Source organism: Enoplosus armatus, chromosome 22 (genome assembly GCF_043641665.1).
Source record: "Enoplosus armatus isolate fEnoArm2 chromosome 22, fEnoArm2.hap1, whole genome shotgun sequence".
NCBI classification, from domain to species: domain Eukaryota; kingdom Metazoa; phylum Chordata; class Actinopteri; order Centrarchiformes; family Enoplosidae; genus Enoplosus; species Enoplosus armatus.
In genome coordinates, this window is record NC_092201.1 from 7,518,170 (window position 1) to 7,537,951 (window position 19,782).

The window sequence follows — 19,782 nt, forward strand, 5'->3', positions numbered from 1 at the left end:
TACTGAAACAGAAAATCAAAGGATTTGTCTTTACTGCAACTCATGTCCTTCTTGAAAGTAACTAAAAATCCACAAGTCTTAAAATCTTCTTTTCAGATCTGAAAGGAAGGCGAAACATGTTTTCTTGCCTGAAATGACCGATCATCTTGATACAAGTAAAATAACTTCCTCCTTATTGCTCTCGACCACATTATGTCTTGATTTAAGACAGTGACACTGTTGCTGCAAAATGTCTTATTGTGCATAAGAAACATATGGATTCTTCCCACCACAAAGGCACGATTTTAACTCAAACTGTGCACAGTTTTATAACATTTATCAGCCAAATGTTGTATCATTTATGACTTTGAAGCTGAGGTGTCCTAAAACGAAAATTTAAAAATCATCATCTAGCTTTTAGTTAGATTACATCGTATATTGTCCCAAAAGGAGGTTTCCTGGTGTTTTGATTGGAGCAACAACAAAAAAAAAGATTATAAGACTTTGATTCCGTTTCACATGAGAGCAACTAGATTATATCAGAAATGCTTCTTTTACCTGTAATATGAGTGGAAAGAAACAGATCAACAGGCCTACCATTATACTTTAAAAGTGAATAAGAAGTAATTCATTACATGTGAGTAACGAGGAGGCCAACACTGGTCATGGCTGTCTGATAAATCTAACTTTGTCCAACAACGTCTTCACTTCCTCCGTCCAATCTGAGCCAGCAGGCGCGCGTTCTCTGCCGCCTTGGCTCGCAGGTTTTTGGCCTTGGCCACATCGAAGAGGACGTTCATGATGTTGGTGGGGACGTCCAGGGACAGGGTCAGCCTGCTCCTCCGGTCCCCTTTGCTGCTGTTGCGGAGCATCTGCCCTCTGAGCTTCGTTCGGCTCACGTAGCGGTAGTTTGCGGGACTTGAAGTTCTTTTTTCCCGGCTGGACTCGGCAGAAGAGGAGGAGGAGGAGGAAGAGGAGGAGGCGAGATACTCCGCGGACTGCAGGAGGGACCCCCAGCCGTCCATGGGGGAGTAACCCGGCTCGTCGTCGTCGCTCCGGACCCCGACTGCCATCTGGTCGTCGCACAGGAGATCGGAGCGGGTCTGGTAGAGGCGGAGGCACAGGCTGGAGGTCGGTGTGCACAGGACCGAGAGCAGCAGCAGGGTCTTCAGGGACGGCAGCATGCTGTGTCCTCTGGGACCAACGCAGGTCAAGAATAAGGTTTACTTCATGTCACTTGACTTTTAACATCCATCTCATTGACAATCTTAATATTATATTTCATGTTGTACAGTCATTAAGTGTATTGATCTTAAAGCAAGAGAGAAAACAGACTGAAATGGATCTTAAAATAGGCGTAATTAGTCTTTTACAGCTTTCACAAGTACTGTCGTCTCAATTTCAGTCAATTAAAATGTTAATTAACATTGAAATAGAATGAAATAGTCTCCTCCACACTATCATATCTCTCCTCTCTTATTCAAAATTGGGTTTTTAGGAGTTTAGACTTCGTTTTATCGATAGTTCAGCTTGAGTCTCCAGAAAAGTCTTTCAGCCTTTGCTCAAGAACATTTAATGTCTATTTTGGACCTCCAGGCAACTGGGTGACAAACATGAAAGCTCAAATAACTTACCGCTCGTGTCCTATAATAAAGAATACAGTCAGAGAGGTCAACAAACACGTATCTCTGCGAGGGAAAAAACAAACAGGCAGAAATCCCGACGAGTAAAAATGTGATGAAATCCTGATAAAGTGGCGGAGTGTGCGGAGGTCAGCAGTGCGCACCGTCTGTCTGACCGGCGGTGTGTCTTGCTCGTCCATTCCCACCGCGTTCATTTAGTAGGAGCCATCAAACTGCAGCCCTACGCCAGCAACAACGTCATCCCGTTGACATTTTGGTGTGCTGTGAAGTATCCCATTGGTTGTGATGCGGTGATGTAGTGGTACATAAAAAAAATAAAAGTTAAGTGTGACCTCCTGTCGGTGAACACGAGGCATCACGACCACAGTTAGAAAGAAAAACTTGGTTATTTTTCATGGAGCTGAAGTGTTTTTACCCTCAACCTGATTCTTACCATAGTACGCCTTAAATGAACACTTTGCCAGCCAAGACACATACATGACGGTAAGTCTGCAAGATCGCTAGTTCAGGACCACAGACAGCTCCCATTCAGGGCCACAGACAGCTCCCATTCAGGGCCACAGACAGCTCCCATTCAGGGCCACAGACAGCTCCCATTCAGGACCACAGACAGCTGCCATTCAGACAACACTTTCTTAAACTTAAAGCATATAAAATATAAAGCAGAAAAATGCTACTCATTATTTTTGTGTGCAGTGGTTGGAAAAGGTCTCCTCTTACACATTCTCACACTTAAACATAACATTAGCTGCATTAGCTAATTAATCGATTAGTCTGCAACTATTTTGCTAATCTGCAAATCGTTTTTAGTCACTTTTAAAGCAGAAATATCAAACATTTGTGCTTCGAATATATGAGGATTTGATGCTTTTCTTTGTCATATATGATAGTAAACTGAATATATTTGGTTCTTGGAATGATGTTCAATGAAGTTTTATGGAGGAGACAAAACATGTGATGCTGGAGGAGAATTACATAAAGCTAAAGGGATTTTTCACACCCTGAAACAACCCAAAAGTGACTCTATTAATGTCTAATAAAAGGCATTAGTAAATTATGTATTAACCATTAATAAAGTCATTAGTTACAGCTTATTAGGGTGGTTAATTAGAGAGTGGTACCACTGTAACAGTACAATGTAAATATGAATAGTGAATATTTGGGTAACAAAGCCTTTAATACAATGCGTCTTAATACTGTAATACTCCTGATACGCTCACTCACGCATGGCATTTCAAACATGGCTTTGAAGTATATTAAATACATCGTCGCCTCTTTCAGTATATGTGGCATAATCATAATCATAAAAGGTGCAAAGTTCAGAGTTTTTCCCATCAGATTGCTTCATTGACAACTTGAGCTGTGGTTGATAACAGTACCCAGTAAGTATGATTTACATTCCGTACAGACGGCAATTTCATTTGAAAAGAAGACTGATGTGGAGAACATTGTGTTTTAATTAAAACTTCGAGTCTACATGCAACACACCACCTGCAGTGATGTACATTACCATGTCAAAACGAGGACAGAGCATGGAAGGAGTGAGAGGATCAAAGGGTGTCGGGTCAAGCTCTAATGAGCAGATTCATTGTGAGATGAATGTGACTGTAAGTCTTCACAGCTGGAGTAATCACACTCTGTGACACACTGTGCAATAAGACTCCCACTCTTGCTTCCGCTCTGCAATTGATCTCTGAAATGGGATTACTTGCTCCTCTTCAACTTCAATGGAAAAGTCACACTTTCATTACTGTGCTGGATTATGTTGTTGTTAGTCACTTGGAATGGGACGTGTTGAGAACTCATCAGTCGTTCTCCATTAGAGTCTTTTGTTCAGCTCAGGTGTGAAGGCGTACACATATTTTTTAGTCTGGTATTGCGCCTCATTTTTAACAAGTAAATGAATATATATAGATATGGATGGAAATAAAACTGTCCAAATTGTTTCTTCAATTTTCATTGTCCTGACACTAGTGAACTTAAAGACAAAAAATAGGACAGTTTTGGTTATTAAACATGAGAGATTTCTGCATTTGTGTCTTTTTCAATGCTTTTCTTACTGCTTTAAAGTGGGCAGGGCTCAGTTGCAAAAAGGTGATGTAATGTATTTTCGTGCACCAATCGAAGTTTAGCAGCAATCCTCATAAAGCACATTAGCTGAGTTTTTGAGTGTTAAACTCTTAAGAATGTTTTTTTCCAAACTTAAATTTGATTTAAGTTGTTCCTTATTTCATATCTGGATCAAATGGAGTTTTTGACCACTAGTAGCGCTATTGAGCAATGTTTTTATGAGCAGGTTCACACTTTGCTTTTATGTTCACAGTCTTTATTTTGTATGAGCCTTTCCGACACTTATTATTTTTACTTGCCTGGAGTTTTTAGGAGAGGTCTTCGTATAAGCGTTTAGCTTCCTACCTCAGCTACACAAACTTTTGTTCACTTTTAATTCATGTATATCCTAGCAGGTGTAAGCAAGTCTGTATATATGTATGTGAATGTATTTGCGTGCATATCATATCTTTTATGATAGTTGTATTATTTGTGCAAATAAGTAAATAAATAAATACGCAGGCAACGTAATTGACATCCTGATGTTTCATGCAATTCTGTTGATCAACAGTTGGTGGCGGTAACATGCCAAGAAACGTAGCGATGGGCCAACAAATGCAGTGAAGAAGAAGACTGCTAGCAAGCAAACATGGATGGAGAGCACGATTTAAAATTGGCTTTGCAAATGTTTTATGAGGAAGGAAATTGACACATTGCGTTTTGGTGAATGTAAAAGTAAGTTTTGTTTGTTTACAAGAAAACTCAGAGCAGCTTTTAAGATTTGAATCTGAGCTTTTGGGGTTTTAAGAAAAATATTTATATTTTCTTTGTAAATAAGTGATATTATTTCAAGCATGAGTAGATCTTAAGATTAAGATTTTAAGTAAAACAAATATATTAACATTTCTACAAATTATTTGAAAGTGTTAAGTTAAATATTGTTTGCAGTGTGGCATCTGTCTTGGTCTTGACTACTTGTGGTTGGCAGGGGGTGTGGTTCAGCGAGAACAGCCTGTCACTGTACACTGTGTTACCACATCTTGCAGATCCATAGAGCATCTTAGCATGTGGGAGTACATTACAGAGCAGAATCGTGACTAATATGACGAAAGCCTCCGGAGGCTTGTTGGTGAAAGACTCATCTGTCACTTTGATGGAATTTCTGCTTTAAACACTGACTATTGTGAGCGAGCAACCTTTTGAGGAATTGACAACAGTTAAAGAAACCTGGTGGTGGAGCTGGTGCAGCATGTTGACGTGAGCATTCAGCCCCAAAGAAAAAACGAACACTGCAGCATCCTCTTTGAAATATCAACCAATGACAACCTGAGAAAGTTTTGTCGTGTGTATTTTTACTGCCAGAAAAAAAAAAGAAAACCTTGAATACGTGCTGCCCCCACATCAACACCCACGCAGGAATCCCCTGCTACTGCTGTGTCGGTCTGATGGAGAGTCCTCTAAAACAGTCCCTGCGTGATCTCCCTCACTGGGCCCGTTGGCCCCTCATCTGGCTCCCAGCCTGACCCATAACACCCCCTGCCAAAGGAACATATGTAGTGGTGGAGGTGGCAGCAGGCAATCAGCTCACCAGCTTCTTATTTGTCGCACCGCACAGGATGCAGGGCAATTGACAAAACATAAGAAAGGTGACCTAACGTTACATAAAGAGACTCGAGAGAGGAGATGAGCACGACAAAGACAGACCACAAAAGAAAAGACGGATTTAATCTTTCAGTAGTAAACTCTAATCACAGAAGAAATTACAAAATTAACATTCACATTTTGATTTGAAAGCAAGAAACAGCTGTTAAACTATATAAATAAATCCAATACAAAACATTTTACACAGTTATGTACAAAAATGATTTTCTTGTTTGGGGTTGCTAGTTTCATCTCCAAGGTTCAGTAGCTGTGGAAGTGTAAAGTTTTTTATCACTATGATAAAGGTGAAAAGAACATTATATTGTCTTAATGACCATTTTTGCAGTATCCTCCCATTCATACTGTACAACCAAAACAGTTTTAAAGAAGAATTTCTTACTGATCTGATTAGCTGTTACGACGTTTATTTCATCTGTGATCTGGTTGGTACCCCCCACCACTCCTCTCCATCCCACACCAACTCTGGCACTCGTGTCTTGAGGAGAATCGGTTTCTGTTGCCACCACACCCCCCGAACACAAACGGCCTGCATTCCCCTGAGCGAAGGTGGAAGTACCAGAGCAGGACATATTCTGAACAGGTCCCCTCAGACATCGGCTCCAGGCAGCGGCCTGTTGCTGGAACTGCATGTGAGGTGAATACAGGGGTTAAAACATGTAAAGATACCACTTGAGGCTGAGAGTACGCCTGACAAGATCTCACAACTTAGATGATAAAAACCTGTTGAGACGAGTGTATGTGTAAATGTGTAAATTTGCTTGTTTGCTTTCTTATGGAGAGTTGGATAAGAATAAAACATCTATCTTACAATACAAAGAGTAAATAAGTTGTTGTAACTATTCCTTTAATATGAATGGGTAACTATAAGCTGAGTTGCTGGATGCTATATTGCTGTCTTTTAGTCACCACATTCTTCATTACACTTCAGATCTGCATATTTTTATGAATATGTTGCCTCGTGAAATCTAGCACAAGCTGTCAAACATTCATGGATTAAGTTTTGGTCTTATCATTCTCTCCCACCTTGTGCTTTTAACAATTTCAAGCAACTCATTACTCATAGATTATGAAAATATGAAGAGGAGCAGAAAGAAAAAAAAGACGATAGATGGAGCAAGTAAACAAGAGGGAAAAAAAGAGAGTGGCAGACGGATAAGAAGAAAATCAGTTGTCTTGGCCACTCACCAGCAGTGTTTGTTCCAAATACCCTTCTTTTTTTCCTGTGTCCCCACTCTGCAGCCCCTCCCTCAAGAGAATCTGAAGGAAAACAACATCAAGGAGGAGTTTTACAGATTGGTGGATTCAGTCATCAGAGACCAAGGAGGAACCACTTTGACTGGACCAACAATTAATGAATGCCAGGGGTGGTTTGACTTTTTCGGACTACACGGAGCCTTCAGTGATCGTCTTTTTTGATCTCTTTGTGCTAACTTTCTGCAAATCTGCAACCCTACAGGGCCTAGTTTGAGGGAATTCCAGTTACACAATCACTCAATTCCCATCCTTAAAACCAGGGATGAAAGGGGAAATCCAAAAAGTATCATTAAAAAGTAATTGAAAGAGCTGGGGGGAACAAGTTTATCGGTACATAGCAGCAAGCACAGTTTCTAGTTCTTTGTTCTGTGAAATGTGCTGTTTGTCTCTGCATCAACGAATGGACCATTTATAGCAAATAGTTGTACAGTTAGTACCTTTCTTTGCTGTAAGGCAATGCAGCAGATTTCGTGTGACAACTTGGAGCCACAGACGGTAAAATGCAGTAAAGTCTGTGGCTCATGGTGCTTGTGTCATTATTTCATACATAGAATGAGCTAAATGTTTTTACATCTAATGATTGTAGTTTATGAATAAACATGCTGACATTGACTATGGGCAATGACAGGCTCACTCTTTGATTAGTTTTGGTTATGTTTACCGGAAGCAAGAATTAAAATAAATTGGGATGCAGAAAGCTATCCTTGCCTGGGGGCTGTAAGTGCTAATGAGCTTCATGAAATATTGTGTGATTTCTTGGTACATGTTGACCCTTTGTTTTATTTTTCTGGTTTCTTTTCTTTTTCTGTCTTGATGGTGATGGCCTCAGTAACAGCAGAACTATCGGAGATGAAGAGTTATGTGTTATGATGACAAACACAACCTCTTCCTCCCTTTACTAAATGATCATGATAGAAGCATGATAATATCAGAGAACAATAGACGAGATGGAGGTGATGATATTGGTAATAATAGTGTTCCGTTATTTTCTTTGTGCGAACACCTCAGAGTGTGTCATTACTGCTGAGTGCGTCAAAGTCTCCATAATCTCAACTAACACGCCAGAAAAACTGCCTACATCACAGCTGTTACACATAAGTATGACATATGTAACCATTTAGCGGTGACACACACTTGGTCACACGCTATAAACTTGTTGCGGGGGACAACTGAACGAACATTATGACATCTCAGGCATCTGTGTGTTTGGCCCATGGGCTTGGACAACAGTCCACCAGCAAACAGTTACTATACCATAGTAGTATAGTACTATGGTATAGTAATAGTAATAGTTATTATTACCAGTGCGGTTTGGTAGAGTTCCTTTTTCCTCGAGGATCACAGGGGCAGGACTGCTCATTCCCCCCACTTCGTCTCCATATTCTTCTTCTTCTACTTCTGCTTCTTCACCTTCTTGCATCCCTTCTCCTTGGAGGTCACGGTTGAGGGACACCGCTACATCATCTGGCTCTTTTTTCTTCTCAGTCACTGAGGTTGTTCCGTCTGGATCCACAGACTTCACCATGAACTTGTATTCCAACCCTGTAGTGATGCAAACATGATACACACACACACAATCTCTTACATGCACGAACACCAAACAATGCTGTTTTTAATATTTTTTCATGTCGTACTATACATCAGGATATTTATGAAGTACCAGAGTATTCAGTGGCAAAGTTTGAGACCATTAAATCATAATTTATAACCTGGGCTTCTTAGTTTATGCCATCCAAACCACTTTATTTATTATTTTATACTTTACTTAGCTCAACCTAATTGCACTTTACTCGAAGCTTCACTGTTAAATAAACAGCAAAAACAGTGAAACCCAAAAAGTGATTACAACACATCTTTTCACCAAATATATAAGTGGTTTTAATAAACAAAGGACAGGCTTACAAACTCAAACATCTATAATATTATGCAATAAATACCTAAACACTTGTAACGTGAGGAATATCTGAGTTTAACTAGAATGTATTTACAATTATGCTATGAATCATGACATAAACATTGCATTCAAACATGACAAACACCTGAAGAAACTCTACACTGAATTATGAGCACAGTTGTCATAATAGTAAAAGTAGTAAAGTAAGTAAAACTTTATGTATGTAGAACTTTTCAAAACCAGGGTTTTAAGTGTGGAGTGGATTCTTAATGGCAGTCTCGTGTTTGTGAATGGTTCTGCTGTTGCTGGCACCATGGTGTGTGTTCCTCTGAGAGAACATAACAGATGGCACAACACACACGGGTGCCATGCTGCTGCCACGGGAGCTCTACAACAAACAACCACACACACACACACACACACACACACACACACACACACACAATATGTAGGCCTATCTAGAGGCACACGTTTATTCACTCTTGGATAAATGCACAGAAAAGTCACACATAGAGGGTTCAAAATGTACAAGTGAACGATATGACCCACCCACACACATACACACACAATCTTACCACACTTTTCTACCACCTCCTGGGTGACTAGCTCCTTCACTTCTTCAACCTTGACACAGAGAATGAAAAGATTCATTCACTTATTAATTATGTGTATATATAGTTTTTAAGTGTGTGTGTGATTGTGCTTGTTTGTGTGAAATAAACACGTACCGAGAGTCCAGGCTCCCCCTTCTCCCCTTTTCCTCCTTCAATACCCACTATACCCTATAGCAAAGACACATTTACAAAAGATTAATTATGAATTAATGAACAATGAACAATGAAATGCAGCTATTCAAAAATGATCTATATAGCATTTTTGAGTTGTTTATATCGGGTTTAACATGTTAATGAACATTCTGCACAACAAATATATGCAATATAATGTATCAAAAATACAGAAAAGTTCATCTAGGATACAACTACATTTATCTGCATGAGCAACAACAGGATCAAAGCCTCATCAGAGCTCTTTGTAGTTGTATCTTTACATTTTTTTTTACCTTTGTTAAAATGATTAGGTAGCAGAGAGTTACAGAGGCAAGTGGGACAGATGCTAGCTAGGAGAGGGTTGAGGGCTGGCTCTGTCCACTATAAGTTTGTTTAGAGAAGTGGGTTTATGTATGAGTCTCACACTCTCTCCTCGTAGTCCTGGAGTCCCGGGTGCTCCCCTCAGACATGGCTTCAACCTTGCCCTTCTGCCCCTCTCCCCCTGTTTGGCGACAATCAACGTGCGCACAGAGAAAAACACATTTTGAAATTATTTCACAAAAAACCTCTATGCTAACAAGGAAAAAAAACCCACAGCAGCACATCTCACCACTCACTTCTACGCAGCATGAAAGAAAGACCAATTAGGTACATCCTTGGAATATCCTCATTAGAGCTTTCCAGCCACTCTCTGTCAACACTGAACGTCTGGTAATTGTAGCTGAAAGGAGCTAATTGAGTAAGATATTACTCGAAAGCTGCAGACAGAAATAGACCGCTGCATATGTGTGTGTGTGTGTGTGTGTGTGTGTGAGACACAGACATGGTGATGACTGTAATCAAGCTTCTGTTCATTGTGTTCTGTCACATTTCCAGTCTTCTTCTCATGTAACTTGGACCTTTAAATGTATTTTTTAAAGATGGACAGATAGCTGTACCTGCTCTGTCCCATACATGGATTAACAATTTAATAGCCTGTAGATACTAATATGTTTGTTCTCACAGGCTTATGTGAATAGGAAGTAAATATAAGGGCATTGAACCAGATTTATAGGACTAGTGCTTTAGGAATCTGTGTAGAGAAATACTTCATTGTGCATATATGTTAACAGTAGCTTCTGGTTTAGCAGACATGGCGTTTTAGTGCTGCCACACCTCAGTGTTAGTTACAGAAGAGGTTATATAGTGACAGCACCATTCAGTTAAAGGCAGTGGTAATTAGGCTCGTTCTTGGTTGGACTCACTTCATTAAAGAAGTGATTCATACCTTCAGCTACACTACTGGTATGCACCAGCCAGAGAAGTCTGTGGAAGCTTGGAGTGGTCATTGTTGCTAATAATCTTTATTGTGTGGTAACAACTTCCTGTTCTGTCAAATAACAGTATCTCAAGAAAACTAATTATGAGTTAATCATGTGTATATTCATTTTTTAACACTACCTGCAGGATCCCAAGAAAAGGATTTATTAACATTATTTTCTTGACATATCAAACATTGTTTTCGTAAATGAAATCATGACTTAAGTATGACATTATTTTAAGATAAATATCATGGCAGCTCGATATCTTTGTTTAATGAGATAATTAATCTGTAACGTTGATAACGAGCCCTCGTTTTTCTTCCATTTATCAGCACAATAAGGGAGTAGGAAACACTGTACCTTAGGCCCTGTGTCCCCATGGGGTCCTGGGAGTCCTGGTGGTCCCTCATCTCCATCCCTTCCTGGAATCCCTGCTGACCCCTTAAACCCTGGGAAACCTGGGAAACCTGCTGCACCCTGTATGGAGCAAAACACAACACATGATGTTCTTCAAGATAAAAACACATGCTGTTCTTTCACATAACTGAAATATAAAAGTATGCATAAAAACAATACAAGGGACATCTTTCCTGGGAATTTAACAAAATACAACTGATATTGACGTTCATTTACTAACCTTTCCTCCTTTCTCTCCTGTATCACCATCAACACCATTGGTGCCTCCCTCTCCTTTATCGCCCTAAAGGGATGTCACATGATGAAAATAGTGAGTTTGTATATGTTCACGTAAGAGAGAAAGAGAAATATGTGCACACTTGAATGTTTACCTTGCGCCCTGTGAGTCCATTCAGTCCAGGTATGCCAGGGGTGCCGGAGAACCCCATATCTCCCTGTTTTTGCAAAGATGTTGTATACAGAGTTATCAAGAGGACTGACAGGATTTCTTCATTGTTAGATAACGCATCACTCTCTTTTGGTCTAATCAAATGCTAATTGAGACCTGACCTTTTCCGCATCCAGGCCTGGACTACCAATGCGTCCAGGTAAACCTCTGAAGCCCTGAAACAGCAGGTAACACTTTGGAACATGACTGCACAAACAGAAATGACAATAAAGTGATACTCATAAACAGTGGGACAACTGTGACAAATTATAACCGCCTCCACCTTCTCTCCCTTCTCCCCTGTGTCCCCTGGTAAACCGGGTTCTCCTGGATCACCCTGTGAAAAAAATTAAACAAACAAAAAAACTAAACTTCTGTTGAATCTTTAAAAATGAAAGGGATCTTGATTGGTTATATATTGATTTTCACTGTACCTGATTGCCCTTTTGGCCAAGCTGTCCTAAATCTCCTTTGTCCCCCTTGGCCCCATCCACTCCATGATCCCCATTACGACCCTTAAATCACATCATGGATGTTACTGTATGTGACTCCCTGAAGTTACAATTACTGATTGTTTTTTAATGTTCGTGCTGTAGCTCTACCATCACTCCATTGAGTCCTGGCTCTCCTGGATCTCCCTGTCAGAACAAGAAGACAATGTCACACACAGCACTACCATAAAAGTAGTGAAAGGTTAAACTAATGTTGTTGCAAGATATTAAAATGAATCCTCTCACCTTCTGGCCGACTGGTCCTCGAGCTCCAAACCGTCCCAATGCACCCTTAGTGCCTGCATCGCCCTTTAAGCCCTTTTAAAAACAATATAAAATACTTTCAAGATTTTTTTGTGCAGTCCCATTTATTATAAATTAAAGTATGAAGCAAGCTGATGATTGTCTATCAGAGACTTACTCATGACCAGTACTCTAAGTGTCTAGTCTAAAGTATTCTTCTTCTTTGCAGTTATTCAAATGTTTACATCAGGATTTATTACCTTGACTCCAGGAGGACCGTCCTCGCCCTTTTCTCCTTTGTCGCCATCAAAACCTGGTGGGCCTCGCTCACCCTGAAACAAAACGTCTTCTCAATTCTTCATAGGTCAAAACATTTATATGTTTACTTTATATGTGTTTTTAGATATGTTTGGATATTCAGAGTATTCATTAAAGCATTTATTCCTAATTCCACATATGGCTGTCTAAGCTTATAGCCTTTGATTGTTTAGCTTTGTAATTCTTTCTTCTCTTACTTATTGTGAGTGTATCTGTCGACTTCCTTTAAGTCATGTTACTTTACTTGCATGTAAATTTATTGAGCAATTTGATAAATGACTACAACTTCAAGAGGATCTCACCGCGTCTCCTTTGGAACCCTTAAATCCACGGGGTCCTTGGATTTGAAGCACACTCCCCTGGAGGAAGGGATTATGGATATATTGAGCCATGAATCATGTGTACTCATGTGCACCAAATCTGCTGTAATGAATCAGTGCAAAGGCTAAATACTTTCTGATTTACCTACAGAGGAACATGAAAATCATCATACCCTTTCTCCTCTGACTCCAGGTAACCCACGGTCCCCCTGCAAAGAAAGATGCTTTTAAAAAATGTCTTTCCAAACATGATTGTTTTGAATTCCAGGTGTCAACAGAAGTACATTTATTACTTTATATCTCTTGCAGTAGGAAAACAGCTGAGCCCTCACAGCATTTTATTTATATCCTGTCACAGTACAGTCTAATATAATCCCCCTTTGATAAAATGTCATGAGCGGTTGTTGCACACAACATTACCAAGGTTTAGCAGGATTTTGACAGGAGTGAGTCGCTCAGCTGTGATGCTTCAATGGAGAAGAAACAAACAAACATGAAGACAGTCTGAAAAAACTGACATCACTGTTATCAACGCAACCTGGACTTGCTGACACTTCGAAATGAATGGAACATTACTAAATGTATAAATGTCAGCGTTGGCCTCTTCGCTAACACACCTCACTGTTGGCGCAAACAACCATAACAGAGAGTGTGAGATGTGTAAATAGCAGTTCATTGATGCTTTTTGTGCACCATGGTGTATAGATTTTACAGAAACAGCACAATAAATAGAAAAACATTGAGGTCCTATGAGCAGTTCTTGTTGAAAGAGGTCAGAAAACAGCAGGAATGTTTGTATGCAGTCTGGTTCATCAGATAGGCTCCATTGCAACACGCTGACACTTGGGTCTGAAGTCTACACAGACGAAATGAGTCCGACAATCTATCACCTATCTATATGCATCCTTTCGGAGCTAAACTCTCCCCTTCCTTAAATGGAAATTTCAGCAGGACAGCATGGCAGAAATTACTCCAATGCCCTGTGGTGTCCTCTCATATCCATTTAACTTCTGGGGGTAACTTTGGAGGAGGTATAACAGGTTTGCAGCATGTATCGGGTTCTACTTCGGACATCAATTGCAAGGAATTTTAATAACTTACAAAGTCTAGTTTGATGAGACTCCAAATTGGTGTTAGTATTTGATTAATTAAGTTATTGAGTTAAGGGAAAGGATTCGTTTAAAAGTGCAGACACAGTTGTGACAAATCACGAGAAATAACAGCTCACCTTTTCACCTCTGATGCCACGCAAGCCTTTTGGACCCTAAAATAGGTAAAAGAAAAGGGTTTTGTCTCCAAGTGTACATCAGTAAGTGAAACTCTAATGAAATGTTATACTCAGTTATGGTTTTTAAAAGTTGCTTACTATATTCCCAGGAGCTCCTTTAACACCTGGAGTGCCTTTTTCACCCTGAATAGAAAAGAAACATTGTAAGTTTTCCGCATAATCCACCAACATTACAGGAACATACTAAATACTGAAGCCTTATGGGTAGAGCAGGTAAGATGACATAATCCTAAACTGTCACACAAACTGGTCAACACAGTGAGTGTGTGATATTTTACTTCATATAAGCTGAGATAAGAAATTTTCCCGTAACGTAAACATAGACTAAACCTGTTCAAAATGTTGTTCATTATCACAGGGGTTGGCTGTGATGTATAAACTGAACTCGACTCACCCTTCTGCCTGTGAAGCCAGCCAACCCCCGGGTGCCAGGCTCTCCAGGAATACTGTCACCCTGTTGAGGACAAGACAAAGTAAAGATCAACTCTAAAGAAGCAACAAATACCCCAGAGATGTAAAATAATGATGATATAGGCACATCATTTTTTAACAGATAAAAATGAAAATAACAGTATACTGCTGCTACAAACGTAAAGTGCTTCTCAAACATCACATATACAGTATTTGTACCTTTTCTCCTTTAACTCCAGATACACCAAGAGGACCCTTTATAAGAGAGATGCAGTGGTAGCAAAAGAAAATATAATTATATCATTCCCAGCTGGCAATCAATCAGATATAACAAATAACTTTAAATTAAGATGTTCCTAATATTAGATAATGATGAAACAAGAGAGTTTTAAACTTTACTAAACATGATACTGAGTGTATTAGATTGTATTTCTTATAGAGTAGGCAGCTCCAAAAGAAATCCCTAAAATCAGACGCAGCACTTGCAAACACCATTTAGATCATTTGTATTTTCTTACTTGAGGTCCTGCTGCTCCTCGAGGACCAGAAGCCCCAGGTGATCCATTCTTCCCCCTTTTCCCTCGATCACCCTGCACCAACACACAAAGACATCTAAGTCTATTTGCGTACTTTCACTGTCATCATTTCCCCCGATCAAAGCAAGCAAAATGGCAACTTGTAAGGTGATATATGATGATGTACCTCCCTGCCTGGTTCTCCTGGGTCCCCTGGGGGGCCCCTCAGGCCTAGGGAGCCCTGGATGCCTGCGTTACCACGGATACCCTGGATGCCCTGAGCACCTGGAGGCCCAGAGTGGCCTGGTTCGCCCTGAGGTAACATAAGAACAGAGAACAGGGAGAGGAAGATAGAGACAAATGAAATGTTTGTAATACAAACACACAGTTAAAGGTCACTTGTTTCAGTTAATGTAATTATTCAGCTCTTCTATTACTTTTGAATAATTGCTTTCAAATAAAGTCATCTTCATTCTTTTATCAATTGATTTGCTCAAACCCAATTTTAAATGAGTGAGTGAGTCACTGAGCCAATTAAATTGCCTAAATTAAAACAACGATGGGAAGAAAAGTCAATCACAGTAAACGTGATGGAAAAGACTGCAGGGATTAATTGATTTAGACAGGATATAAATAAGACATTGCATTTCTTCTCTTTCGTTTACTTTTTAAGAGTGAGGAAGGAGGGAAATTTCACCTTCTGTCCAGGAGGACCAGCCTGGCCTTCTGGACCTCTGTGGCCGATGCCTGGCTCTCCCTAAAAACACAAAACAAACATGACTACGCAATGTTTCACTCTATGTTAGTCCTTTCAGTTAAAATCTCAGCTCCCAGACTTCAGTGTTTCAAACTAAAAGAACGATGTAAATAACATTCACCTTTTGTCCCTTTTCACCAATTTCACCCTGAAAAAGAGTGGACAAAAAAAGAGCTCAGATCAGTTAGAAAGCTGAAGTGCGCCTCAGCACATTGTTTTTCATGAGCCAAAATAAACCAACACAGAGGAATTCGAAATAAAAAAAAACTTTGTCGGCATGTATTACAAGGGGAATTATTAATGCCTGCTTTAATCTAGTGTCTCACAGTCAAACAGAAATAGAGCAGAGGGGACATCAAAGGCCTGGAGTCAACTGGCTTTACTGACAGACGAGACGGGAGAGAAGTTCCCCCTGAGCTCTGATGTCATCCACTGATCCAACGTGGGTAGGTGGGGAGAGCAGCGATGATATTTTTATGAACTGGTGGCACATTTCGTGCGGCGACTGTCATTCGTGCTCTGTGATCTTACGGTGATGATAATCAGGGGGACGATATCAGTGACTCAGTGTATCAGACAATGGGAGGATATGTTTCAGTTTAAAGGGTGAGTTCACCCAAATTACAAAATAAAACAAACGTTCTCACCCTCTTCTAATTGTGTCTACACATGCAGATAGTTGTGATTTTTTTGTGTGCCCATGATTCTGCTTCCACCCAATGTAATGGAAGAGAATGGGATTTTGTTTGTGGAGCTCGGCATTAAAAAAATACATTTAGAGTGAAATGTTGGATGGATTGGAATGAAATGAAATTTGGTACAGACACTGATGTTCCCCTCAGGGAGAATTGTAATCACTTTGGTGATACTCCCAACTTTTCATCTCGTCCTTATCAAGTCAAAATTTCAATTTGACTATAAGTAGCTAGCATGACTGTAGCCTGGTTTAAATGTAATCCTTAAATCCTGTGAGCGCCACAAACCAAATGCTATTCACCTCAGCTGAGTTGTGGCAGAAATCTCTAAGAAATTGATCTCAAAATCTGGCCAAAATAAAGCTATTGCATGGCTAGATACTTGTAGGAACATTAAGTGAGAAAATGTTTTGTGCCATTTGGGTGCACTGACCCTTTAAACACTTGAGGGGCCCAATAAAAGTCCAGTAATGTGTCTTTGGCTTTACAAGAGTAGCTGTGTTTATTTTAATGTTTAAAATATCTTTAGTCACCTTTCGTCCTGGGGTTCCACTCTCACCTTGTTGACCCTATTGCATAAGAAATGTATAGTGCATTAACAGCATAATTACACAGACATTTATTCTGCCTACTTTTGAACTGATAACACGTTTTTTTCAAAATGATCAGCGTGTTATAGGTTAGGGTGAATACTTTGTGCCATTACCTTCAGGTGAAAATACTCTGGAGGGTATGGATATGGCTGCCCAGTTTCCTCATCATAACCCCCCCCTCTCCGCCTCTCCATCTCAGCCCTCATCCTCTCCCACTCCTCTCTCTCCCTCTCAAAGTCTCTCTCCCCCCCCTGCTCTGTCCTCTCCCTCTCCAGCTCGGCCTCCCTCTCTTTCTCCAGCTCCTCTCTCTCTCTCTCCATTTCCATCCTTTCTCTCTCTCTCTCCCTCTCCAAGTCCTCCTCCTCTCCTTCCCTCTCTCGATCGACGTCCTCCTCTGTCTCCCAGTCGTAGTCTCCACTCCTCTCCTCCTCCCCGTAGACTGGATCAGGGCCTGTTTCTGTATACCCTGTCTCTACTCCTTTCCCTTGTTCCGTTGCCCACTCCTCCACATCTTCATCTTTAATCTGCTCCTCTCCTCCTCGTGTTTCTGTATAAACCTCTCTTTCTGTTTCACTGTATCGCCGTCTCTCCCTCCGATCTTGCCTCTGCCTCCTCGTGTATGTTTGAAGGTCAGGGTTTTCTTGCTTCTTCCTCTAGAGAAACAAGTTTTATAACACAAACCAATGTATTTTCTAAGTCACACCATTTTAATTTGGATTAATATTTATCTTTATTGATAACAGACTTACAATCCAGCTGTTGTAACCTTGAGCTCCAGAGGACAGATGCTGAAATTAAAATGAAGGGGCAGTCTCATATATACGGTCCATAGACAGCGACCATGTAATTGCATTTTCATATTTTATTTGATGCAAACTGAGTCACATGTATGAAGTTTTAATATTTAAAGATTGGAAACAAAAAAATTACTTTTTGTGTCTCCTTGAAATGATTTCTTCTGCCCGGGGCACCTGGCATGAACACCTAAAATATAGAAAATGATTACTACTGCCATTTTTTATTATTATCAGTGTCTTCTACCAAACCAGGTGACACTTACCATGGAATCAGGCCAGGGGGCGCTTTTCTTCACCCTGATTTGGGATCGAGGCACCTGTCAAGCCCCCCAAAACTCCTCATGAGCAAATGATACTTCCTATCAAACAGCTGTAGTAATGTGTGTGCTTTCATGTATTTGATGGTAAAAATGTAAGAAAGAAAGACACAGACTTGCTTAGAAAGTTATTTGAACATTTTTACTTAAGGATACATGCACAGAGAGGTTAAACACAGACAAAACATTGTAATAACAGAGAAAAATTTCACCAGCGAAAAGAGTGTTTGATCTGGCTACAGATTTGCTTATAGTACCACTCCATTTTGAATAATATCATTGGTATTCAAAGATGTTTGGTGAAGTAAAAACACAATATATTTTCCATTTTTCAATAAATAAAATTGCAGTACAACTTGAGAAGAAGAAATATGTATTTCAATTGTTGGCACATGTTTGAGAAAGCTTTGTGATTTATCTGATGTGGTATTTATTTGTTATAGAGAAATATATGTCTTAATAAATAAATTAGGATCTGTAGACAAGTAAAGGCTACTCTGCTGTTTAACATTTAACAAAGTGAAGAATGAAAATAACCTGGACATGAGGAAACAATTCTGATATTTTAAAAGTGGTGCCTGATTTTCTATAGAGCCCTCATACAAGGTATGAACTTTGGTATGGCCATAGGTTTGGGTGAGTGACATCGTCCCTGTGTGGAAAGAAGTCCCTCCTCATGAAACGTTGGTCAGGTTCAGGGCTCCTCACCACAGTTCACAGTTTATTCACACTCTCCATGCAGTGTGCGCTTTCCTATGAATGCTTAACACTCTATAGTCACAGTCTCTTGGGAATTAAGAGATGTCCTGTTTAAAAAAAAAAGCGAGAGAGAGAAAGTATTAAAAGTAACTCTCTGGAATTTTTCCTTTGCCAGTAAAATCATCAAGAGTCGGACTAGGCTACGGTTTCTGCTCATTCCCATTCAGACAAGCTTTAGAGAAATCATGCTAAAAGCATGCTGCTCAAAAATGCTGTCCTGTCTCATGCTCTGGTAATGTTTGTGAATTACAAAATCCATAATCACATTAGCCTTATACAAACATGTGCACCTCTTTGCACTGGTGAAATGTTCATAGGAGGTAGACAGAAGAAAAGGCCTTGAAATATGATGCCAAGTGCTTATTCTATGTCACCTGAAGCCTATTCACTTTATTCCAGCACTTGTCAATCACTATCTTGCATTAAGTGTAAAAAGAAGAGATTTGCATTCCAAGGCATGCAGTTAAGATTCAAGCTTGTATGATTTAAAATCAAAGCTCTACCTTGTCTGGTTCTTCTGTTGTGACGGGAGGTGTAGGCAGCGACATGCCATCCTGGTCCTAACAATAAAGGACAGATAAGAATACAACAGTGAAAACACCACTTCAAAAGTGAAGCAACATGTTGAGTTAAAATCTATATGAGACATTTCCAATAAGCACCAACAAGGTCAGCAGCAGCCCCCACCCCCCCGGATACCTCTTCTATATTAGCCAAGGGTGGAGGTGGAGATAGTGGCTCTGTGGTTGTCAAGACAACCTAGGGGAGGAAAAATCAAAAGAGGGAGGTTACCTAGACATTAAAAAATACATATACCTATATCTGAATTCAACCCCTGTTAAAATGCTTTAAAAAGGTTTTCTTTCACATTTTTTCATACATCAA

The 19,782-nt window shown here is 39.9% G+C and overlaps 2 protein-coding genes across 2 annotated transcripts in view; both read right to left on the reverse strand.

The window, feature by feature from the left end:
* Window positions 1-683: 683 nt before the first annotated feature.
* Window positions 684-1,163, reverse strand: ucn3l (urocortin 3, like). The gene has a single exon (XM_070929303.1). It carries the CDS (start codon window positions 1,161-1,163, stop codon window positions 684-686), a length of 480 nt encoding a protein of 159 aa, XP_070785404.1.
* A 4,578-nt stretch (window positions 1,164-5,741) lies between these two features.
* Window positions 5,742-19,782, reverse strand: part of col7a1l (collagen type VII alpha 1-like) — a 48,716-nt gene continuing 34,675 nt past the window's right edge. The window contains exons 76-107 of the mRNA XM_070928948.1: window positions 19,597-19,656; window positions 19,401-19,457; window positions 18,085-18,138; window positions 17,955-18,008; window positions 17,774-17,812; window positions 17,138-17,677; window positions 16,965-17,000; window positions 15,858-15,884; window positions 15,677-15,736; window positions 15,167-15,292; window positions 14,983-15,054; window positions 14,684-14,719; window positions 14,448-14,507; window positions 14,132-14,176; window positions 13,994-14,029; window positions 12,939-12,974; window positions 12,748-12,804; window positions 12,388-12,459; window positions 12,131-12,202; window positions 11,996-12,031; window positions 11,828-11,908; window positions 11,677-11,730; window positions 11,516-11,569; window positions 11,338-11,400; window positions 11,187-11,249; window positions 10,910-11,026; window positions 9,673-9,750; window positions 9,210-9,263; window positions 9,057-9,105; window positions 7,890-8,129; window positions 6,519-6,590; window positions 5,742-5,950 (exon numbers count right to left, since the gene is read on the reverse strand). Of these exons, the coding sequence (XP_070785049.1) occupies window positions 5,742-5,950; window positions 6,519-6,590; window positions 7,890-8,129; window positions 9,057-9,105; window positions 9,210-9,263; window positions 9,673-9,750; window positions 10,910-11,026; window positions 11,187-11,249; window positions 11,338-11,400; window positions 11,516-11,569; window positions 11,677-11,730; window positions 11,828-11,908; window positions 11,996-12,031; window positions 12,131-12,202; window positions 12,388-12,459; window positions 12,748-12,804; window positions 12,939-12,974; window positions 13,994-14,029; window positions 14,132-14,176; window positions 14,448-14,507; window positions 14,684-14,719; window positions 14,983-15,054; window positions 15,167-15,292; window positions 15,677-15,736; window positions 15,858-15,884; window positions 16,965-17,000; window positions 17,138-17,677; window positions 17,774-17,812; window positions 17,955-18,008; window positions 18,085-18,138; window positions 19,401-19,457; window positions 19,597-19,656 (2,709 nt within the window). The remainder of the gene's footprint in view (window positions 5,951-6,518; window positions 6,591-7,889; window positions 8,130-9,056; window positions 9,106-9,209; window positions 9,264-9,672; window positions 9,751-10,909; window positions 11,027-11,186; window positions 11,250-11,337; window positions 11,401-11,515; window positions 11,570-11,676; window positions 11,731-11,827; window positions 11,909-11,995; window positions 12,032-12,130; window positions 12,203-12,387; window positions 12,460-12,747; window positions 12,805-12,938; window positions 12,975-13,993; window positions 14,030-14,131; window positions 14,177-14,447; window positions 14,508-14,683; window positions 14,720-14,982; window positions 15,055-15,166; window positions 15,293-15,676; window positions 15,737-15,857; window positions 15,885-16,964; window positions 17,001-17,137; window positions 17,678-17,773; window positions 17,813-17,954; window positions 18,009-18,084; window positions 18,139-19,400; window positions 19,458-19,596; window positions 19,657-19,782) is intronic.

Excerpts from the sequence above, each read along its gene's own strand:
- ucn3l (XM_070929303.1), bottom strand. The coding sequence starts at position 1,163 with ATGCTGCCGTCCCTGAAGACCCTGCTGCTGCTCTCGGTCCTGTGCACA.